General features: G+C 40.2%; 1 protein-coding gene across 6 annotated transcripts in view; it reads left to right on the top strand.

The window, feature by feature from the left end:
• Positions 1-22,849, top strand: part of CAMKK1 (calcium/calmodulin dependent protein kinase kinase 1) — a 311,605-nt gene that overhangs the window by 146,480 nt on the left and 142,276 nt on the right. For all 6 annotated transcript variants that reach the window (XM_077482348.1, XM_077482343.1, XM_077482344.1 and 3 more), the window contains exons 5-7: positions 10,043-10,094; positions 14,998-15,131; positions 19,289-19,325. In XM_077482348.1, coding sequence (XP_077338474.1) covers positions 10,043-10,094; positions 14,998-15,131; positions 19,289-19,325 — 223 coding nt within the window. The remainder of the gene's footprint in view (positions 1-10,042; positions 10,095-14,997; positions 15,132-19,288; positions 19,326-22,849) is intronic.

Here is a 22,849-nt window from a genome sequence, read left to right as displayed (position 1 = left end):
GGGAAGGGGTTAACTTTGTGGGGCAATCAAAGGGTTATCTGTGTGTCTAGTCAGTGCTTGTGTATTGTGTGGGAGGTGCTTTTACTAGGGGAAGGCATTGATCCATGTTTCTGCTTTGCAGGAACGATGGCTTCCCTACTGACAGAATGGTGATCTTCCTTGTTTACATAGGCAGATTGCCCCGTTCTGGCTATCTGCCTAATCGATGGGTTCTGGTGAACATTGAGTCCATGGTTCCCTCAGATCAGCTCCCACTGTGTAAACTCACAGTGGGAACAGGTCTCCGGCAGCACGCATGCGTGCCCCAGATCCGGCAGGAGAGCCACCTTGCTGTCATATATGCAAGTTATATGGTCAGCAAGCAGTTAATGCTTTTAAAGGAACACAAACATACCAACATAATTTGTAGTACAATTGTTTTACTGTTCCAATCATATCTGGAAAATGTGCCTGGCCATATTTTACTTTACTTTAGTTTATTTAAATCTAAACAAGATATCAGACCGGTTGGGACATTTTTGATTGTATTTAATACATTTTAGATTGTTTAGACATTAGAAATACAACTTTTTATTAGTTGTTAAAATCTGCTTTAAAAAAACTAGTGAAAGAACACTTATTGAAATGATCAAAACGTAATAAGATAGCAAATCCTTAGCAAATTGAAATGTTTACAGTGATCAGCTATAACACTATGATAACCAACCTTACAGTGCCTTGCGAAAGTATTCGGCCCCCTTGAACTTTTCAACCTTTTGCCACATTTCAGGCTTCAAATATAAAGATATAAAATTTTTATTTTTTGTGAAGAATCACCAACAAGTGGGACACAATTGTGAAGTGGAATGAAATCTATTGGATAATTTAAACTTTTTTAGCAAATAAAAAACTGAAAAGTGGTGCGTGCAAAATTATTCGGCCCCTTTACTTTCAGTGCAGCAAACTCACTCCAGAAGTTCAGCGAGGATCTCTGAATGATCCAATGTTGTCCTAAATGACTGATGGTGATAAATAGAATCCACCTGTGTGTAATCAAGTCTCTGTATAAATGCACCTGCTCTATGATAGTCTCAGGGTTCTGTTGAAAGCGCAGAGAGCATCATAAAGACCAAGGAACACACCAGGCAGGTCCGTAATACTGTTGTGGAGAAGTTTAAAGCTGGATTTGGATACAAAAAGATTTCCCAAGCTTTAAACATCCCAAGGAGCACTGTGCAAGCGATCATTTTGAAATGGAAGGAGTATCAGACCACTGCAAATCTACCAAGACCTGGTCGTCCCTCTAAACTTTCAGCTCAGACAAGGAGAAGACTGATCAGAGATGCAGCCAAGAGGCCCATGATCACTCTGGATGAACTGCAGAGAACTACAGCTGAGGTGGGAGAGTCTGTCCATAGGACAACAATCAGTCGTACACTGCACAAATCTGGCCTTTATGGAGGTGTGGCAAGAAGAAAGCCATTTCTCAAAGATATCCATAAAAATTCTCGTCTAAAGTTTGCCACAAGCCACCTGGGAGACACCTCAAACATGTGGAAGAAGGTGCTCTGGTCAGATGAAACCAAAATCGAACTTTTTGCCCACGATGCAAAACGATGTTTGACGTAAAAGCAACACAGCTCATCACCCTCAACACACCATCCCCACTGTCAAACATGGTGGTGGCAGCATCATGGTTTGGGCCTGCTTTTCTTCAGCAGGGACAGGGAAGATGGTTAAAATTGAGGGGAAGATGGATGCAGCCAAATGCAGGATCATTCTGGATGAAAACCTGTTGGAGTCTGCAAAAGACCTGAAACTGGGACGGAGATTTATCTTCCAACAAGACAATGATCCCAAACATACAGCAAAATCTATAAAGGAATGGTTCACAAATAAACGTATCCAGGTGTTAGAATGGCCAAGTTAAAGTCCAGACCTGAATCCAATCGAGAATCTGTGGAAAGAGCTGAAACCTGCTGTTCACAAAGCTCTCCATCCAACCTCACTGAGCTTGAGCTGTTTTGCAAGGAAGAATGGGCAAGAATTTCAGTCTCTCGATGTGCAAAACTGATAGAGACATACCCCAAGCGACTTGCAGCTGTAATCGCAGCAAAAGGTGGCTCTACAAAGTATTAACACAAGAGGGCCGAAAAATTTTGCACGCCCCACTTTTCATTTTTTTATTAGTTAAAAAAGTTTCAAAAATCCAATAGATTTCGTTCCACTTCACAATTGTGTCCCACTTGTTGGTGATTCTTCACAAAAAATAAAAATTTTATATCTTTATGTTTAAAGCCTGAAATGGGGCAAAAGGTTGAAAAGTTCAAGGGGGCCGAATACTTTCGCAAGGCACTGTATATTGAGTAGGTCCCCCACTTTTGTCACCAAAACAGCCCCGACCTGTTGCAGCATTTACACCACTAGACGTCCTGGAGGTATGCTGAGGTATCTGGCACTGATACCACAGCAACATTGTTTGGGTAGGTGGTACAAGTCAAAGTAACATTCACATGAATGGCAGAACCCAAAGTTTCCCAGCAGAACATTGGGCTATGTTGGCCCAAAACTATTCCCTTTACTAACAAATGTGTCTGCTGGAATACACTACGGGGGTTTCTGCTTGCTAACCTAAAAGATACCACCAAAGACACATTTGTTAGTAAAGGGAATAGTATGTATGTGATAGGGATACACTAAAAAGATACTTAGCTTGGGTTATAGTTCATGATTTTTGTAACAATCCTCTTCTGCCCAGGTCTTCTTCCAAACTTGTGTTCAGCACATGGGTGTGTTATCCCCTTTCTTGCCTCTCTCCATATTTTCTGCCAACATCACAGTAAACCTAGAGTTTTGCTGTATAGCCCACCCTGTATGACAACCATCCCTATATCGATGCAATGGAGAAATAAGTATAGACACAAAGGGGTTGATTTACTAAAACTGGATAGTGAAAAATCTGATGCATCTCTGCATAGAAACCAGCCTCCTTTTTTTTTTTTTTTTTTTTTTTTTTATCTTAATTAAACAAGCTCAATTTAGAAGCTGATTGGCTTCCATGAACAGCTGCACCAGATTTTGCACTCTTAATTTTTAGTAAATCAACCCCAAAGGGACAGGAAGTGTTTGCAGAATTTCTGGTAAGAGTAAAGGGGAAAAGCCTAAAATGTAAGAGAAAATCTGCTATATATATATACTAATATATTGGGGAAGGGACAATAAAACGGATATAATATTTCTTAAACTAATCATAAATATTTTTGCACACTTTTTTGCAATGAATGAGGGTTTGATGCTGACAAGTGATAAATGTGTGTTTTGAAAGCAATTTTGTGATCTGACATTTGGAATTGCATCGAATCGAAAGTAATTTATTTAGCTGTTTCTCAGGTCGTTTTTTTTTTTTTTTCCTGTCTTGTCATTTTTTTTTTTTTTTTTTTAACCATGTTGTATATCAACATGGCAGCTTCATTGTCACGTTACCAATCACGCAATATTGACTTTCTGACCTTTTCGGCTGCTAAGATTATTAATTTAGGAGCAAAAAGCGGAGTGTTAGTTCTCACTGAATGGGAATAGCCTGCTTTTTAATACAGTATATATATAAAAAAAAGAATTATATTGAATAATTATTATTGTTGGTAATATTATTACGATCTACTGTATTATATGCAAAAGTATGATGCGCTAAGTGAAAAAGGAAGAAATGGTATTAATATTTTCACTATAGGTTCCCAAACATAACTGTATTCTATGACCCTAACGTATGATGTGAACAGTGGTACATAACTTAAAGTGTAACTTTAGGAAAGCATTTCATATCTCCCCTATTTTGGCTGATGGTAAGGTCTAATTATAACTCTCTTTCTGCCCTCCTACATTATAATCTGATTTGATTTCACATTATGTGCCTGAGTATGCTCTGGACTGAATGATTAGATCTTATATGTTTTAGTCATTTAGGTTGTGACTAGTGACTACAACTATATATTGACCTATTACTCAACTCTTTCTGCTTTGTAGTCTGTTTGCGTCATGTCTGATATCAATTTAACTAGGGTCTATTGTCTATTTGTATTGTTTGAAGTTTGTAAACTAGCAATGCAAAGCAGCCATACACAATTTTTAAAATTACATTTTTTATCATTTTGCCATTATTTTAAATACATAGCCTGCGAATATTAACATGTGAATATGCAGTGATTAATAGGTTCATGTTATTTAAAGGGAAATTCCATTGATTTTAAACCCTACCACCTGGCCCTCCCTAAGTCGCTTCCCCCACATATACATAATTTTTTCCTTCAGTTCTCAAGGTGATCCAAAGATGTCACTAATACTTCCCCTCTTCTCTTAGTGGGAGGCAGGCATTCTTCCTCTCAGTCCTAGAGTACTGCGAGCTCAGCCTGTGCAATTACACAGTCCTAGGGGCATGTGTCAATGACAGGCGGCACTCACAGGTAATAGGCAGATGATGAAGACGATCGCTGGCACGTAGACAAGAAGGAAGGTGGGGACAGCGATGGAGCGTGGAGTAGGTAAGTAAAGTTTTGCTCATTATGTTTTTTTTCTCTTTCATTAGGGGCACAGGAGAAATGGACATTGGCATTGTCGGTTCTTTGTTCTCTGTTTGATTTTTATGGCATCCTACTCCTTAGATGCTGGCTTTAATGGCATAGCTGTGAAAGTCCTGGTTTTCTAGTCAGGGGCATTTCTAATTCTGTGCTTTCTACAATGTTTAGAGCTTGGAAGGCTGACTCCCATAAGATCTATCATCAGATATGAAAGCCATCCTTCACTCAATGTGAAATGTCAAAATTTCTACCCTCAGATTTTCTCCTTGAAACATACTCTCCTTCCTACAACTGCATGTGGAACAGCATTTGGCACTTTTAAGAGCCAAGTTTATACTCAGTCTATCTTGTTTCAGGGGGTGTTGATCTTTCACTCCTTAATTTAGACATTTGTACAGAGAATATCGCATGTAGCTCCCCCTGTTCGTTCTCCTTTGACTCAGTCAGATCTGAATCAGTTTTTTTATGCAATAAGTACCACTGTGTGAGCCCTTTAGAGACATTTCTTTCTCTCTACTCTCATCCTCGAGGCGGTGTTTCTTTTAGCTGTCACCTCTGAAGCGTCAAAACTGTTGGCCTCATCCTGCAAGTAAGCCTTTCTGGTTTTGAACAGGGACCAGTTGGGGGTTGAGGCCCAGATCTTTCTTCTTGCCAAAGGTGGTTCTGCCATCGCCTCAACCAGGACTATTTCTCCAGTACCTTATCTGCACTTCTCCTTCAGGAAGACTGATTCCTTTTGTGTTCTGGATTGACCCTGTAAGGGTACACTGGCTTCTCATTACACCAGCCCCAGCTGACTCCAGCTGGCCATCATTCAAAATGATGGTCTTTCAAGCAGGTTCCACTCTTTCCTGTCAGATTTGTGAGTGCTCCCTTGGCTTTTTAACGTAAAGCATTATTTTCAAATTTACAAGGCCTAGTCGTCTGCTCTTTTCTAAGTTCTACCATGCTAGTATCCAGTCCTCATCTAATGCCAGCTTTGGGCGTAGCATCTTTCAGGTTGCTGTCTTTCAATGAATGGATGAGAATAAAAATGAATTTCTATAGTCGCCATAAAGTCCTTTTCTTGGATTTCATTGAAAGACACAGGTCCCTCTGTTTGTTTTCATGCTCTCGTTACTACTTTGCTACAAAACTGAGGGCATGATAGTCGTGGACAGGGCTGTCCTGTACTGGTCAATGTTTTTTGTTTGCCAGTGTGCAATTCTCTTGTAGGAATGTTAAAATGCTACAGTAAGAATTCTTGTGTCCTTCAATGGACCCCAAAAAAAGGCGTTTACAGTACAAACATTTTATTTTTTAATACTGGATAGAGAAGAAATAAAAACTACAAGTTGGAATTACACTTTAATTGTTTGTGTTTTTTTTTAATTATAAAGCATATCCAAACCCACCAAACTTGTAATATGGTCCTTAGATGGGGCAGCCACATTAGCTTTCTTTTTTCAGGCTTTTATAGGCTTTAATTTTGCCAGGTAATGCTGAGAATTGCATATTACTTGTCCCTTCTTGGGTACACATCTCCATTGTTTTCTATGAAGGTAGCCAAGGTCATTGCCACCTCTGAGGACGTCAGATGACGAACCGCATAAGGCGTGACAGTACCTTGTGACATAAGAACGCTATTTGCCACGGCCATCTTGATTAATTATTTTATGTGCTTTTTAAACTTTGTTACTTGTGAGTGCAATAACTTTAAGTTCAGCGGCTTAGCTATTTTTGGGACGTACTGCACCATTGTGTTGTTTTTTACATCCCCTTGAGGTTACCCTACACCCTTTGGTAAAAGTCTGGCTCGATGGTTGATGCAGGGAGCTCGTGCCACAGATGATCCATCCGTTTCTTGTTTTTTTTCCTATGCTGGTGATGACTTCTCTATAATTTGAGGGTCAAAGCAATCTGGTAGGTGAATCGTCTTTTTCACACAGCGGTGATGTTTTATCCACTCTCCCTCATCAATCTTGGTGTATGGATTCTTCTCCTATCTACACGTCTCATGGATTTTATCATCTAGTTTTATAGAGACTTTTATGATTATATTGGTGCTGCCCCTTTTACTTGTTTTAAGGTCATCACATAGGCTGCCTTTGTTCATTACAGTTGATGGGATTAATGGTTTACAAAAGAAAGGTAAGATTGTTTCATGCTTCCAGGTCAGCTCACTGTGATCAGGACACTGTATTTCTGGCAAGGGTAATGGGTATTTTCTGAAAATGCATTTACCCAAAAATACAAAGAAGGCGGCAGCCACCACATATAAGGACTGGCAACGCTGCTATATATTAAAGGGGTGTTTCTGGCTTTTGATAATGCTAGAACTAGGCTAAAGAAATGTGATATGTGCTGCAGGCTTGAAAAAAAGTCCTGCTGTGTTTAAAAATAAATAAATATATATCTCACTTCCGGTGATACATGACCATCACTTGCGGTTGCTGTACAGCCATGTCCCAACTGGAAGTGACGTTCCGTAAGAGGTAGGGTGACATAAAATCTATGTCCGCCGCTACTTGCTGTCTCTGGCATCTTAGATATTACCAATGTGAGATTTTTATTCCCTTCTTTTAAGTGCACTACCATTAGGCTAGATGTTTTAATAAATGCTTATGTTGTATGCTATCACACTATTTGGAGTCTCATTTCCTCCACATATTGCGGTCATTTTGGAACGCTATTCCGATGGGATGTTGTTAATACCCTGAGGGGTTCACTGCCAAAGCACGAGAGTGTGAGGCAACTTGAGTCGGTGAGTGTACGTCTGATTGGGGAAGTGGTGGCACGTTTGCTCACGTGGTGTGGTGTCAGATCAAGCCTAGCAACGGATCTCTAAATATGATATTTTTCATATCGGCAGTATTACCCATGGACTGTTTGTTCAATGCTCTTGCACCTTATCACTTTGTGGGTGTGTTTTATATATGTGTATGTTATTACTACCTTCAGCGCTACGATTTACCTTTCATTGTATTCTGGTAGATTTTATATTCAAGGTTTTTCTCCTTAAAGTGGCTGCTAGTTATTTATACTTCAATTTTATTCATTATATTTACTGTTGAGTCTCTCTGTGGCGCAGTATTCGGATCTTTGTTAGTGGCACATATTGAGATCTTAATGTTTTGAACTCCTTGGAATGAACTGGATTTCTGCCGTAATTGGCCATAAAATGTGATCTGATCCTCATCTGTCAAACAGTAAATAAATACAAGGGGCATGAGCTGCTAACACACAAACAATTAGAATTTCTCATGTCTTCATTGAACACACCCATTAAAGTTGTAGAAAACTCTATACTACCACTTGTACCTACAGGTAAGCCCATAATAAGGCTTACCTGTAGGTACTGTGAATATTTCCTAAAACTTGCACAGTTTAGGAGATACTCAGAGTGCATGCAACTGATCACATCGCTGGCGCATGCACTCTGAAGGCCCAGCTTATAGTGCCAGACCTTCAGCGCCGTGCCGGAAACTGCGGCTCGCATGTTGGATAGTGGCATCATCACGCCCCAGCCACTCACATAGCCGGAGGCCGCAAACCCAGAAAGAAGACCTGGGGAAGATGTCGGCTGTCTCAGCAGTGACTTTGCGGCACTGGAGCTCTTTGTTCTAAAGTAAGTTTCTCATAATGTGCTAGTAAGCAATGCATACTAGCACATTATGACATTACCTTGCAGGAATTTGAAAAAAACATTTTTTGGACCACCAATGGTTTACTACTGCTTTAACCACTTGCCAACTGTGCTATGTACATATATGTTGTGGTTTGCAAGTGACGATATCAGCCATAACCCAGGTATTGTTTTTTTTCAGCCAGCGGCTGGCTTTCTCTTTAAAGCATTCTGAGCAGCTCATGAGTCGCTGGAATGCTTTCAGAAGCGGCAGGAGGGGTAAGTCCCCCCTCCCACTGCTCACTGGGGTCTTTTGAGCTTACCACTGGCTGGTCACACAGGCGATCAAAGAGTAGATCTGTTTTGATCGCCTTTTATGGCCTTATTTTTTCTTTATATCGTCTGCTTTTAAAGTTAAAGAAGAGATTTTGGGTCTTTTTGATCCCAGATCTGTTCATAAAGAGGGACTCTAAAAGATATGAAACAGGGGGCACACCAGCCTAGCGCATTACCTTTGTGACAATTTATTATTCAAAGGTATGCAAAATTGCACTTGCAAACAAATGTGTTTCAACCAAATTACAGTCCACCAAATGCTCCAACCTGCATGGTCTGCAAGTCCATGCCAGAGGTTGGATGAACAGTCCAAAAAGAACTGACGTGTTTTGGAGGGTGTCCCCTCTTCTTCAAACCTTGTGACCTACCAGCCAGACTCCTCCTTCCTCAGGGCAGGCATATGCATGAAATTGGCAAAATCATATACGAGTTAAAATATAATCAATATAACATTATAATCTACAATGCAAAGGCTGCCCATTTCATAAGACATCATTATTTTATGCCTGCCCTTGAGGAGGAGGAGTCTGGCTGGTAGGTCACATGGTACCCTGCCACACTGCTCACTTTCTATAAAGACCAGCTGTTTGCACTCCAAATCCAGGTCTGAAGAAGAGGGGACAGCCCACGAAATGCATCAGCTCTTTTTGGACTGTTTGTCCTACCTCTAGCATGTACTGACAGACCTTGTGGGTTGGAGCATTTGGTGGACTGTGATTTGCTTAAAAACACTTATTTGTTTGTGAGTACAATTTTGTATATCTTTTAATATTAAATTGTCGCAAAGGTAATGCTCTATACTGGTGTGCCATCTGTTTCTTATCTTTTGGAGTCCTACATTTGGGGTTTCCCTAACCTGTTTTGAGTGGCAGCCAATGTGGAGACACAAGAAATATATCCAGCTGTACATTTCTTCCAAGCGCAGGAGATTTTGCTTTCTTTTCAACTGGTCATAAAGAGGACCCGTCATCCTTATTTCTATTACAAGGTACGTTTACATTCCTTTTAATAGGAAAGAAATCCTAAGAGAGCTGGCTGTTTGTTTGTTTTTCTCCCTGCAAAACAGCAAGTTCGCTTTTCCATGCACAGAGCCCTATGTATTTGTAAACACAGGACTCTGTGCTATAATTGGTTACAGCAGGTCTCAGCCATAAATCATTGGCCTGGACCTGCTGACAAAATTTATCTGTAGCCAGTGACTGCAAGGGTTAGCAGGCACGTGCTCGCCCCTAACCCGGAACAGACCGGATGATGTACATGTACGTCATCCAGCCTGCCATGCCGCCCACCTGCAGTAAATGTACTGTAGGCAGGTAGGAACTGGTTAAGCACTTTGTGTTTGGATCCTCATCTCAATATCTCATATCAAGTCAAAACAAATGGCAAACAATCACATTTTATTACTGCAGAAATTACTGTAGAAAAACGGTAATTCCAAGGGGTTCACATTCTTTTTGTTGCCACTGTACTTCTACCCATACTGTTCTATTACAAATGATCTTTGTCAAGACTGAGTCCTACATTGAACTTTATTCATTCTACTTTTTAGGCTATGAAAGTTCTCTCAAAGAAAAGGTTATTGAAGCAATACGGTTTTCCACGTAAGTATTTTATTGGGTTTAAATGTGCTGTAAAAAAGTGATGTATTAAAATGGTTTTGTTGCAAAGTTGGCAACTTCATGAAGCTAGGCCAAAAAGTTAAACTGTGAACAGTGAACTTCTGCCAAGGCCTGCATTGTAATATAACATTTATTCAATAAAAATGTAAATCTAGATCACACTCAGCCCTAGTTCACATTGGTATGTTTTGACATGCAATTTAACATGTAAAATTGGCGGCAATTGCTGGCAATGGCACAGTCCTAATTTATGCATTTTCGGCACCACACTGATTTCAAAAAGTCGTTTCTGTACTACTTTTTGCAATTTCGGGGTGCGATTTACATTGACTTCCGCACAGATGTCTGTGAAATCACTGCCGAAATCAAGAGTGAAATCGTGCGAGTTCATCTGAACTGTCTAAAGATAGCTTTTCTTTTTAAACTACAGTCCTCATTTATACCGTAATCTAAAAATAAAGTTGTGCTAAAGATTGTGACAGATAAATAAAATGTGATAATGCAAGCAAAGTCCATACAGTGATGTAAAAATCAATCCCACGGTGGGGCATGGTGCCACAGGACAGCGTCCTTTTTGTGGCAAAATGCATAGGGAGGAGCGACGTGCTGACATCACTGTGTTTGCACAGGTCCCAGAAGGAAGGGGTGCAACTTTTGAGTTGGCCGGCTTATTCATACATGTTTAACCTTTTCTGTAATGCTAATATTTTAAAATATATTGTTTTTTAGAGATTTTACACTATGGAAGCCTTATCTCTTTCTTTGGAATATCATCTGATGGGGTCCTTTCACGAGTGTTGGCCAATCAACAACTTGCTCTTATAGGAGAATTAAAGGCCTTGGCTGGGTAAAATAGCCACAAGTGTGATAGACCTTCTGTAACAGGAGGTCCAAGGAGCCAGTAATCAGCAAATTTACTAGGTGGAGGTTTTCCCTTTGAAACTCACACTGCACTTTGGAGATTAGCTGTGCACAGTGGGATTGATTTTTACATCACTGTATGGACTTTCTGTTTGCATTATCGCGGTTTTATTTATCTGTCACAATCTTTAGCACAACTTTATTTTTGAATATTGATTTTTGTTGTGTGTCTCGCAGAGTTAGTTGCTGCTGCAAGTCTAATTGTATATTTTTTGGATAGTGCAATATATACTATATACCACATTAAAGAGCACCTGTCATTTCAGATCAATCATGGCAGCGCCTGTTAGCAGGTGTCCACTCACCTGCTGCCGCCACGTACCTCACCTTGTTGTGTCACTGCCACATCACCAACAGTCCCATTAAAGTGAATGGGACTGTTGGTGAGTCAACAGCGTGTCAGAGGAACCACTGATGGACGGGGATGACAGTTGCTCTTTAAAAATTATGATTTAAATCGACTTGATTTAAATCTAGTCTTTTTACTAGTGATTTAAATCATGATTTAAATCGACTTGATTTAAATCAAATTCACCCTGAATATACTGCAGTTTACCAATCATTTAATGTGGTGGCTGCATTCATTTTTCTTTTTGTGTTTTATTTTTCCCTTCTGTTTTCACCTAATGATGATCTGGCCACTAACACACCTCCTTTATTAGTGGGCCTCCACTCTACTTACTCTACTGCACCTTTGGACAGGGAGAGGAGTGTTGGCTGTACTAGCAGATTTAGGTACACTAACAAATTGAAGGCAAATTCCAGCTCACACTTCATTCACAGCAACCTTGTTTATTTCTTTTGGGATAAAGGTTTTAGATGCATAAATTCTGATCATTGTTAGTACCCCTATCAGTGGTAAATGGTTTATCTCAACACTAGAACTGCTACATATGCAGGAAAGCTTGCTCTGTTGAAAAAAAAACAACAGACTTAAGCCCCCATACACACGATCAGAATATTGTACAAAAAATACCGCTTTCTAATTGATTGTACGATAATCTGATCGTTCATACACAGCTATCGTCCGACAATTTCCAAAGGGACAAACACAAAAATGTTTCTTGTACAATTTTTAGTTTAATCAGAATAGTTTTCGTCCCAAGATACAATATAAATGCACTACAAAACATTACATCACTTCAGAATTTTTATTCTGTCGTATGAGAATTTTCACACTTTAGTGACCTATTTGTTTTTGATATGGAGATTAGCATAAAAAAAAACATGGACGTTCATTCGTCTGATAATCTCATTGTGTGTATTAGGCTTTACTGGCTGGATCACCAGATGAAAATAAGATGCCTAAAAATGAAAAAGAACTGTTCAGTAGCAATATGTTTGCTTCTGGGTTTGATACTGCTTTAACCTGTTGCTGTACACTTATGCCTCGTACACACGATCAGACTATCCGGCGGACTTGGTCCAATCCGCCCATGCTTTTTCTTTCCAAAAGTCCAGCAGACTTAGAAGTTTTGACACAAAATTGTCCACCGGACTCGGCAGTTCGGCAAACAGTCTGGCCGTCTGTGTGCTAGTCCGCCGGACTTTTGAAATGAACGGACTTGCCCACACACGGAGAAAAGTCCGTTAATTTTGAATGTGGTTCCAGGCAGACGGGACTAGCGAAGGAGGTCAATGTTGCTTCCTCCATCGGCGAGATTGACACCTCGCTGGCCCCGTCACCTGGTATGGACTTAAAGGGGAAGCTCTACGCTGAAAAAACGGTGTGGGGCCCCCCCAAAGTCCATAGCAGACCTTATCCATGCACGTAGCCCGGCCAATCAGGAAAGGGGGTGGGGAAGATAGCGGAGGAGTCCGGCGAGAAGACCACCATAGCTGTGCAATAAATTATTTTAAAAACATGTGTTGTGTTTTTTTTCTTTACACTTTTTTTCACCAGGTGAATGGGTAGAGGTACATGGTACCCCAATACTCATTCACATAGGGTGGGGGGCCGGTATCTGGGGACCCCTTATTAAAGGGGGCTCCCGGATTCCGATAAGCCCCCCTGCCCGCAGACCCTGGTTGTCGGGAAGAGGCCCTTGTCCTCATCAACGTGGTGAAAAGGTGCTTTGGGGTGGGGGGGCCGCAGGGGCCCCCCTTCCGCAAAGCACCCCCCCATGTTGAGGGCACGCGGCCTGGTATGGCTCAGGAGGGGGGGCGCTCATTCGTCCCCACCCCCTTTCCTGACCAGCCGGGCTGTGTGCTCGGATAAGGGTCTGTAATGGACTTTGGGGGGGGACCCCAACGGCGTATTTTCAGTGTAGGGCTTCCCCTTTAAGTCCATACCAGGTGATGGGGCCAGCGAGAGGCGTCAATCTCGCCGATGGAGGCGGCGACATTGACTGCCTTCGCTAGTCTTGTCTACCTGGAGCCGCGTTCAAAATGAATGGACTTTTCTGCGTGTGTGGGCAAGTCCGTTCATTTCAGAAGTCCGACGGTTTGTCCACCGGACATAGTCCGCCGGAAAAGTCCAATCGTGTGTGGGCAGGTCCGCTCGTTTGGAAAGTCTGACAGACCTCCGTTGCAAAGTCTTGCGGTTTGTCCGCTGGACAGTCTGATTGTTTGTACGCGGCATTAGAAGAACCTGATACCAAGTCAAATTCAGGTTCTGTCTATTAACCATGTTCTATTTCCAAACACATTTCATTAACGCTTAATGCATGCTTGTCAGTGTAATTTGTTGTGTCTGCCTGGAGTTTGGCTTTAAAGGACAGCTATCAATATCCTAAGAATATAAATATAATTGCATATTACTATACATGTTCCTTATACATAACTAAGCAGAATGTAGTCACAGTTTTTAAAGTACCTTCTGCTAAAAATGTCCTTGGCAAGATGATGGCAATATGATTGATAGATCTTTGTAAAACAAATTACCTTTAAGTTCTCTACACCACCACCATATTAAACCACAATCACTATGGGACATCTTACTCTCCCTTTAGCTGATCCATTTGTGCTATGTTACTCTCAAATCGTTTCATGGTTTCTCACTACAAGAAAGGATCTTTAGAATCTGATAAAACAGCATAAGCACCTTCATAATGTTTCATTGTCATTTAACAACATTTGGGGCTCTAAGCTTTTTTTATTTCTAAGGTAAGGTTATAGCACCCTCTTTTACAGTAGTATCTACCATGCTGGTTGTCATCATGGTTTGCAAACTGATACATAGACAATGTAAGATAAGGAGATCTGTTTTAGGAGGTTTTTCTTTTTTTCCTTATAATACACTTAACATGTATGTTTGCTAAAAACATCCTGTCCTCCACAGTGCCCAACTTCACTACTACTGATGCTGCACTGCACTTCCTGCTAATGCCTCCACAGATACAAATGCTGCTGCTCCGCACCTCCCAAGCTTATCACTATACACTCCATACAATACCACTGTGATTTGATTTCATTGCTACATACTCCTCAGTACTCTTCAATCCCTACTGATTCCACTACCAAACACTGCTGCACATTCCCAACTAATGTCATTCTACACTACCACTGTTGCCAATCCACAGCTGTTGCCAATCCACAATTTCTGCATAAGCATAGCCATATGTCATCACTTCAGAGTCCCCTCCACAGTTCCTGCTGTCACTGCCTTACACTCCCCAGTGTCACTCACCAATACCACGGGCTTCTTACATTTAATACATTTGTAATATATTTATTTTCCACAAATTTGTCCATTTTGGACCAAGCACACTTCTGTAAGTACAAATATTCATATTAGTTGTCCTTTAAACATAATTGCTTATTTTTGACAAAATCCTGAACTATATGTAGTTGAGTGTTTTTGTTATATATTATACCTGTGCGCGGGTTGTACAATGTTTTTGTTGTACATAAACACCATATTACAGTGGTATATAATATTGAGCAGCTTTCAAATGCCTTAACATTTTTTTAATGATTACTACTTTGAATTATGCTTAATATCTTAATGCTGTTGTCTTGTTAGGTCGTCCTCCCCCTAGAGGATCAAAAACTGCATCTGGTGATCAGGCCAAACCAATGGCTCCACTGGATAGGGTCTATCAAGAAATTGCTATTCTGAAGAAGCTGGATCATATTAATATTGTCAGACTGATTGAGGTGGGTTTGAATAGGCTATGAGTGTTATTACTTTATCCTTGGTATGCTCAGATTTTGTATGCGCCAAGTAGTTTGGTCAGTGCATCTTTTTCTAAAATTATATAATACAGCTCCTTCCTCCACACGTACAATTATATGCTCAGTATTTTAAACTAGTTAAACTATATTTATTGACATCAACATTTTTGAAAGTCCTAGGATCCAAATACTTCTACATATCTTAAAAGTTCTCTTATTACAGGAAAGTGTTGGCTGTGTAAGTTTATACTGTCAGAATTGCCAAGGTAACAAGGAGTGAAGCATCCTTAGTGTGGATTTGATGAGGAATTTTCTGCGGAACCACTTCCGATATTTGGGCATATACTTTACTCACAGGCCTACATTGTAGTTTGGTTCCAGCTAGCAGAAAAGTAATATCCATATTTATTTTGAGATCAAACTGTTGAAAAATAAATGCAAGTTAGGCTTCAAGGTTTATTCATATTCGTTCCTTGTCTCTTATGGATTTTTATTTTCTGTCAAACTCTTTACTGGTTTTACCAGCATGATGGAATTTGGTATTTTCCCTAATCCATTAAACACTTATACTATTTGGACTTCTTTCTTTAAGGGGAACTAAACTCTTGAAGCTTCCCCACCCCCCAGTGTTAATTTTGTTGACAAAAACATTTTCGTCGGCGGCATGTTTCCAGTGACGAATTACCCACGTAAACATCTGGTTTCCTTGGACCTCCGCTTGTAAAGCCCGTAAGTGTTTTCCTCCCAGCAAGCAAGGCAGCGACTGTAGTGTGCTTAGTGGAGTGGCGGGCTTAGCACTGTGCAGCATTTTTGGGCCTTCTCGGACCACTGTCCAGAGTACTGTGTGCATTAAAGACCTCCTCAAACCACCGTCCAGAGCACTGTCCAGCATTTACAGGTCTCCCGATCATCCAGAGCACTGTGTGCATTACAGGCCTCCTCCGACCACCATCCAGAGCACTGTGCAGCATTACAGGCTTCCTCAGACCACAGTTCATTGCACTGTGCATTACAGATCTCCTCAGACCACTGTGTCTGTGTAGCTTGTTCAAACCTTAATACCATCATTAATAATATATTTGATTTTTTTTTTCTCCAGAAGTATATAATGAGCTTGGAAATTCTAGGCAAATGCTTAAAAGCATTACAATTTAACTAAACCCATTCAATTTCAGCCAACTAAAATGATTTTAGTGGTTTCTCTGCAGCTGTTCTTCCCTATTACTTACCTTGTTTGTACTGCACTGTCACAAGTATGCCATGATCATCAGCAGCTGCACTGGTTAACATAAGCAACTCTGTCACTAGCTCCAAGTAATTTTCAAAAAATAAATTGCTCAACATTTAACCTACAGATCACTTGGAATAGCAGCAACTCTTACATTTCATTGATTGCAATTTACTTTTTTGTATTTACAAAGTTGCTAAGGAAATTAATTATTTAGCTGCCACTAATTGCAACTACAAAATCAAGTTTAGCTAGTGCCCTTCTTATACTAACAGTTAAGATAGGATCTCCCAGTTGTTGCTGTCCCCCACTTGCCAGCTTTATTGCGGTTTAAGAACCTTGTAGGCATATGGATTCACAATTTTTTTTTACCTGCCTACTTTCAAGATCATTTTATGTAAGTTCAATCTTATGATTATTTATGTTAAAACATTTATTGTTCTGCACCATCCAGTGCACTTTGATTTTATGCTCCATTTCTTACTATTAAGTATTGCTCTATAAATATTTGACACCAAGCTTGCAATGCTCTTTCAAGGCTTGACCCTTGCTTTCCTGGGATCCCTTGAAGGGGTTCAAAACCAGTGAGTTCATCCTAGTGTATCTAGTTTACGATTTTGGCCTTGTTTTCTGGGTCATTTTTTTGCTGCAGAATGAAATTGAATCCAGTAAGACGCATTGATGTTGCTACATCATGATGATCTGCCTGTATATCTTTTTTTTCCAATACTTAATTTTTGCAAAATAACATACATTGGATACAGAAACCGTATAGTAAAGCATAACTCTAGCAACTTCTTAAACAAGGGACAATCCAGTTCACCAAAGTCAGTTTGTCTAATGATCTCAACATATACGTGTAGTAAGGACTGGGATCGGTCCCAATCTGAGGAGTCTCTGCATCCTGCATGTCAATAATTTTACCACGATCGCAAGTAAGGGTTGCTAGGAGTCTGGGTAACCCCTTGGAGTCCCAGCAAAACATGCCTGTATATCTTAACAGTAAGGAGGCCATGACTTTTGATCAGATCACCAATTCTGCTTAAAGAAATTCTTACCCAAGCCATGTATTGTTTGCCAGATTGTGAAATTGCCGCCTTCTAGAAACAAAATTTAAAAATGTTGACTCTTTAGTACGAAAAACCTACTTCCAATTTTTTGTACCCCAGTTTTTGTGTTCCATGACTTTAGCTCAACTGGGAAGAACTGTCTTTGGTTGGAGCTCTTCTATGAAGACCACTTCTAAAAAGACTTCTTCAGACATTTTCTGGTGGTCGCTGGCAGTTTTTAGCTTATAGTAGTGCTGAACATTTTTTAGTTTCAAAGTGTATTCGGCTTAATGTAGTTCATTTGCTGCATGCAGTTTATGTAGCCCATAAACACCAGAAAATAAGTGACGGTCACATCAGCTGACACTCAAAGTGACGCTACAAGCCTTGTATACAAAGTATAAAACTGAACAGTACAGCGCTCAAAATAAAGTGTTCCAACAAAAACCTTTAAAAAAAGTCTTTCAAAAGTCTAATGTAAGTACAATTTTAAGATCCTACAAAATGGGAAGAATAATTCACCTTTGGTGTAAAAAGGGTTGCTGCTATTCCTCTACCCTGATGTACTCTCGAGAAATCAGTAAGATATATATTGCAAATGCTATCCTAATTATCCACCACATGAAGAAGATAAACTACATGTGTTCTGCTAAAGGACAGCATACTTGGAAGCACCTGCCTGCTACAAAAAAAGTTCTGATACCTATATAATTTCCCCAACCTCTCCTTTTAATATGATTGTCCCTTGCCCAGCTATATTTCTTCTACACAGCTGTTTGAATCAGTTAAATTAGAGGCAGAACTTGTTTTTTCATTTTGAGTAAGGGAGGATTAAACTCCTGTCAGGTTTTTTTTGCCATCTGTGTCCTTTTGGGGAAATTGTCCTTCACTTACTGTCTTGGAGCCAAAACAGGAAGTGAGAGGAAATCCTTCCAAAGCGAGGTAATCCTGGAGTGCCACCAGAACTAGTGTCTCCATTAGAAGATTTCCCCTGTATTACTGTTCTGGTGTCAACCCAAAATGTGTGATTTTTATTTTTTTATTTTTTTCCTTTCAATGATAACTGTAAATAGGCCAAAGAGTGTGAATCTCCATAAGAGCATGGGCATAGACCGTAATAAAAGCCTGACATTTTGCCTTTAGTTACACTTCAATTTCTTTGGTCCACCCTAGAGACTACATCATTCATCATTAGCACTATACTTAATCACTTGGCAATACTGCTGCAAGGATCTCTCATTGGTTAAAGTGTCAAACCTAAATAAACATCAGCTAATTGTTATTTACAAATACGAATATAAAGTCTGCCATGAATGCCCTTTATTCCTATACTCTATTAGTAACCATAAATTACCAGCAGCATTAGCTTCCTGAATTGTTGTGTCAAAGAAATCACAGGGCATTTCCCGGTTTCTTCAGTGTGTCATCCAGCTTGCCCCTGTCTCCGCGTACGAGATGCCATTCTCATGTATGGTGTTCAGTACACTATAGTAGCCAGCCTATGAATACATCTAGCTGTAAGTTGGCATCCTGTAGGGATTATTGTCAATACAGCACGATTTTGCAAGGTGTAGGCGTAACATCCTCTGCCCCATCTGACAGAGCTGGTCTGAGAGAGAGGCACCTAGCGATAATGTAACCATGAATAAAAAAGGTATTTTGTTACCATTTGGAAGATTATTTAAATTATTACAGTTTAACCAGTGTGTTTTGTTTTTTTTGTTTTTTTTTTAAACTGTGCAAACAGGATCAATTATTCTAGTACATGCATGAATGCCAAGGTTTGCATTTCTTCATTAAAATACTGTCAGATTAAAACTCTTGTTCATTTAATCGTATTTTTTTTTTTTTTTTTTTTTTAGGTACTGGATGATCCAGCTGAAGATAATTTATACATGGGTAAGGAATACATTTCTTATTTCTTTTATTTCTACTTTGTATGCTATTCTTGAAGAGCAATTTGAGTTAATAAGTGAAAGCAGTCCGCTACCACTGTTATCAGGTTAGCACTCTAACTGTACTAAAATCTGAAAACTCACTCGATTTACCAACTCGAGATCTATGCATTCCCTACATCCAGATTTCAGAGAGACCATAACAAGGTTAGTAGGAGGGTAGTGACAATTTACCTCCTAGCGCTGTGCTATGTAACTTTTTATCTGTTTGCAATTCCATTAGAATTACAAAGCAGGTGGTTATGGGAAAATGCTTTATACACTTCTTTTTATTTCTCCATTGAGGAACTCGGGAATTAATATTTAGTCAGGTTTACTGCTACACACAAGAGGTTTGGATACTGTTTGAGTGTCCTGAGAAATTGGACACCTTTTCTTCAGCTCTGCTGTAAAAATTCAAACTAATTTTGATAGCCTTCTTTTCTTTGTGAATTTTTTTCCTCCAGTGACTTTTTAATCAAGATTCCTACATCACTGCTTGATCTGGTCTCTATGTAGAAGCTATCCAGATCAGCATTTCCTCAGCTTAGCTTTGGAGACTGTACCTAGACTCTGGACTGGATGTGTAGGGCAATCCTGGAATGTGATCTTCAGGTACTGGGTTATGTATTGTGGTGCTTTTCAGACCTGTGTGTACTTGGCACCGCAGCGTTTTCCAGGTCCAGGCTTAAGTCCCAGCAGTCTATCTCTGAAGAGACTGTTTTTGAGGCCACGGTCACCTCAAATTCACAGGGGGCATTTCAAACATTATTGATGCAGTACATAGTAGCCTGCCTTTGGAGGATCAGTATTCTATATACTATATGTGAACTGGAAAAGCCATGAAGGTTCCTGATCCCTTCCTGAAAGTGTGTCTGACCTTTATACTTCTGAGAGGGAGTTTGCAAATCAGGGGTCCATTTCCGCTGTGGATACACCAGTGACCCACCTTAACCACTGGCTTGTTTGAGGGCTTGCTCATCTTCCGGATTTTATTGACCACCAGCTAAAAATTCTCCCTAAACCTTAGTTTGAATGTATTGGTCTTTAAATCCCTCCCATTTTGGCAGTAAATTGAATCTGTCAAACTGTCAGAATGGGTGGATTCCCTTTTAAAAGGGACCCCCCCCCCCACCACCACCAGGATAAACCCCTGTTTCTAGAGACTTGTGCTTGAGCTGTGATGACTTGTTACAAGTATCTGAACTAGTGACTTGCATAGGGCAGATGTCCATGCAGGACCTTACTCCCACTGACAAAAGGCTCAAAACCAGAGGTCCGCTAACTAATTAAGCCTTAAGATACGTTGCTACTTTCATTACTGTGGGGCTGATTATTCATCCAGATGAACAGATTTTAGAATAGTTTGCCATCTCGAAAATTGGGTGCCAAGGACACCCCTTTTAGCCAACAGGCTAACCCTTTCAGGGTTAGCCTGTCTCAGACACCTCTTTCAGTTGCTCGTCACTATCTCTCTTGTCCTACTGCACAAAACAACGCAACTTCCCCAGTCTCTCTTGTTTCCCCACATGCCAAGAGCCTTTGCTTCTATTTAAATGGAGGCTCCAGTTTTGTAGTTTCACCTGATTATGACACTCATTTCCTTCCTCGTGTTGATCTTTTGTCCTTGGGTACTGGTAAATCCCATGTGATACATAGTACCACTCCACCTCCATCCTCTCCAGAGGGACTATGTGACCTTCACGGTTAACCAGGACCAGTTTTGGTTGTCCCCTCCCTATATATGGACCTGGCCTCTCTATATTCTTTGGAGGCACTTAAAGGCTATCTTCAGCTTTTTTCACTTCTAAATTCCAGCTCCCCTATCTACCAATATAGCATTAATGTACCTCTTTTGAAAATTAAAACCGTTTTCCATTTATTTATTCTACACATGCTTAAAAATACTTCTCCATTACTTCTGCCTTACTCCCTGGACAGACTATAGGTCATAGCACAGGAAGGAGTTGACCAGCTGACCTCATTGGCACACACCCTGCATTGAAATCAACAGGCTTCCCTATGCATGTCATGGGAAAAAAGCCAAAAAACTTGCACTCCCACTATGCTAGATGTGCATGGGGCCTGAAAGTGAACAAGAACAATGAGGCTATATTCACATCTGTGTGTTTCCTTGATTTTCAGAAATGGTCTGCACCAAAAATCATAGTAAAAAATGCACCAAGCTCCGCTCTAAAGAAATTTCAGAAACTTATTTGGAGCGATTGTTTTGAAAGTATCGATTCCCCCTGCTGAGACCATGGCCTGTGGAAGGGAATTCCACATCCTTGCTGCTCTTACAGTAAATAATCCTCTACATATGTTAAGGTTAATCCTCTTTTCTTCTCATTTTAATGAGTGACCACGTGTCTTGTTAAACTCCCTTCCGCGAAAAAGTTTTATCCCTATGGTGGAGTCACCAGTATGGTATTTGTAAATTGAAATCATATTCCCTCTCAAGCGTCTCTTCTCCAGAGAGAATAAGTTCAGTGCAACCTTTCTTTATAACTAATATCCTCCAGACCCTTTATTAGCTTTGTCGCTCTTCTTTATACTAGCTCCATTTCCAGTACATCTTTTGGATCTTCTTGCAAGGTTTCCACATCCTTAAGTTATTGCCCTGCTCAGCTTAGTATCCTCCACAAATAAAGAGAATGAACTGTTTTACTCCATCCTCCAGGTCGTTTACGAACAAATTAAATATGATTGGTCCCAGCACAGAACTATGTGGGCCCCCACTACCCACCCCTGACCATTCCGAGTACTCCCCATTTATCACCACCCTCTGAACTTGCCCTTGTCAGTTTTCAATCCATGTACTTGTATAAAGCTGGCCATTCACTATGCGATCTGATTGTACAATCTCTGTACAGTTTTCTTTAGATTTGCCAGAACTATGGATTAGGATTTCCCATCTATTTATCCATTCACTCTGTATTCAGACGGGTCCCTTGCACTACATAGTTTTTGTTAGATCTAAAGCAGATTGTATAGTGTATGTGGAGTTTTATAGAACCCAAGACACACTTCTCCTGTTTTCAATACTACAGCTCTATCCACATAGGCTGTTATCTCACCTCTCATCTCCTGCACACTTCAAAGTGCCAAATTAATGATCTATGCAAGATTAAAGTTGAGATAGGAAAAGGAAAAAAGATGCCTGTGTATTTAGTAAAGAAGGGTGATAATTGATTCATTGCATTTCATTTAAAAAACATGCACCTGGAAATGGGTAGTAGGTAGGAGGGTAGATGATGCAAGGTGTGTGCTAATGAGGTCAGCTGGTCAATTACTTCCTGTGTCATGACCTAAAGTCTTCCCAGGAAGTAATGTAAATGTGTTTTTAACCACTTCAGCCCCCGGAAGAATTGACCCCCTTCCTGACCACTGCGTCACCTTTAACTGACAGTTGCACAGTCCTGCAACATTGTAGCCAAACAAAATTGACGTCCTTTTTTCCAACAAATAGAGCTTTCTTTTGGTGGTATT

The sequence above is a fragment of the Lithobates pipiens genome, unplaced genomic scaffold (assembly GCF_037356315.1).
Source record: "Lithobates pipiens isolate NorthernLeopardFrog02 unplaced genomic scaffold, aLitPip1_a1.2 Scaffold_16, whole genome shotgun sequence".
In the NCBI taxonomy this organism is placed as follows: domain Eukaryota; kingdom Metazoa; phylum Chordata; class Amphibia; order Anura; family Ranidae; genus Lithobates; species Lithobates pipiens.
This window is presented reverse-complemented; position numbering and strand designations above follow the sequence as displayed.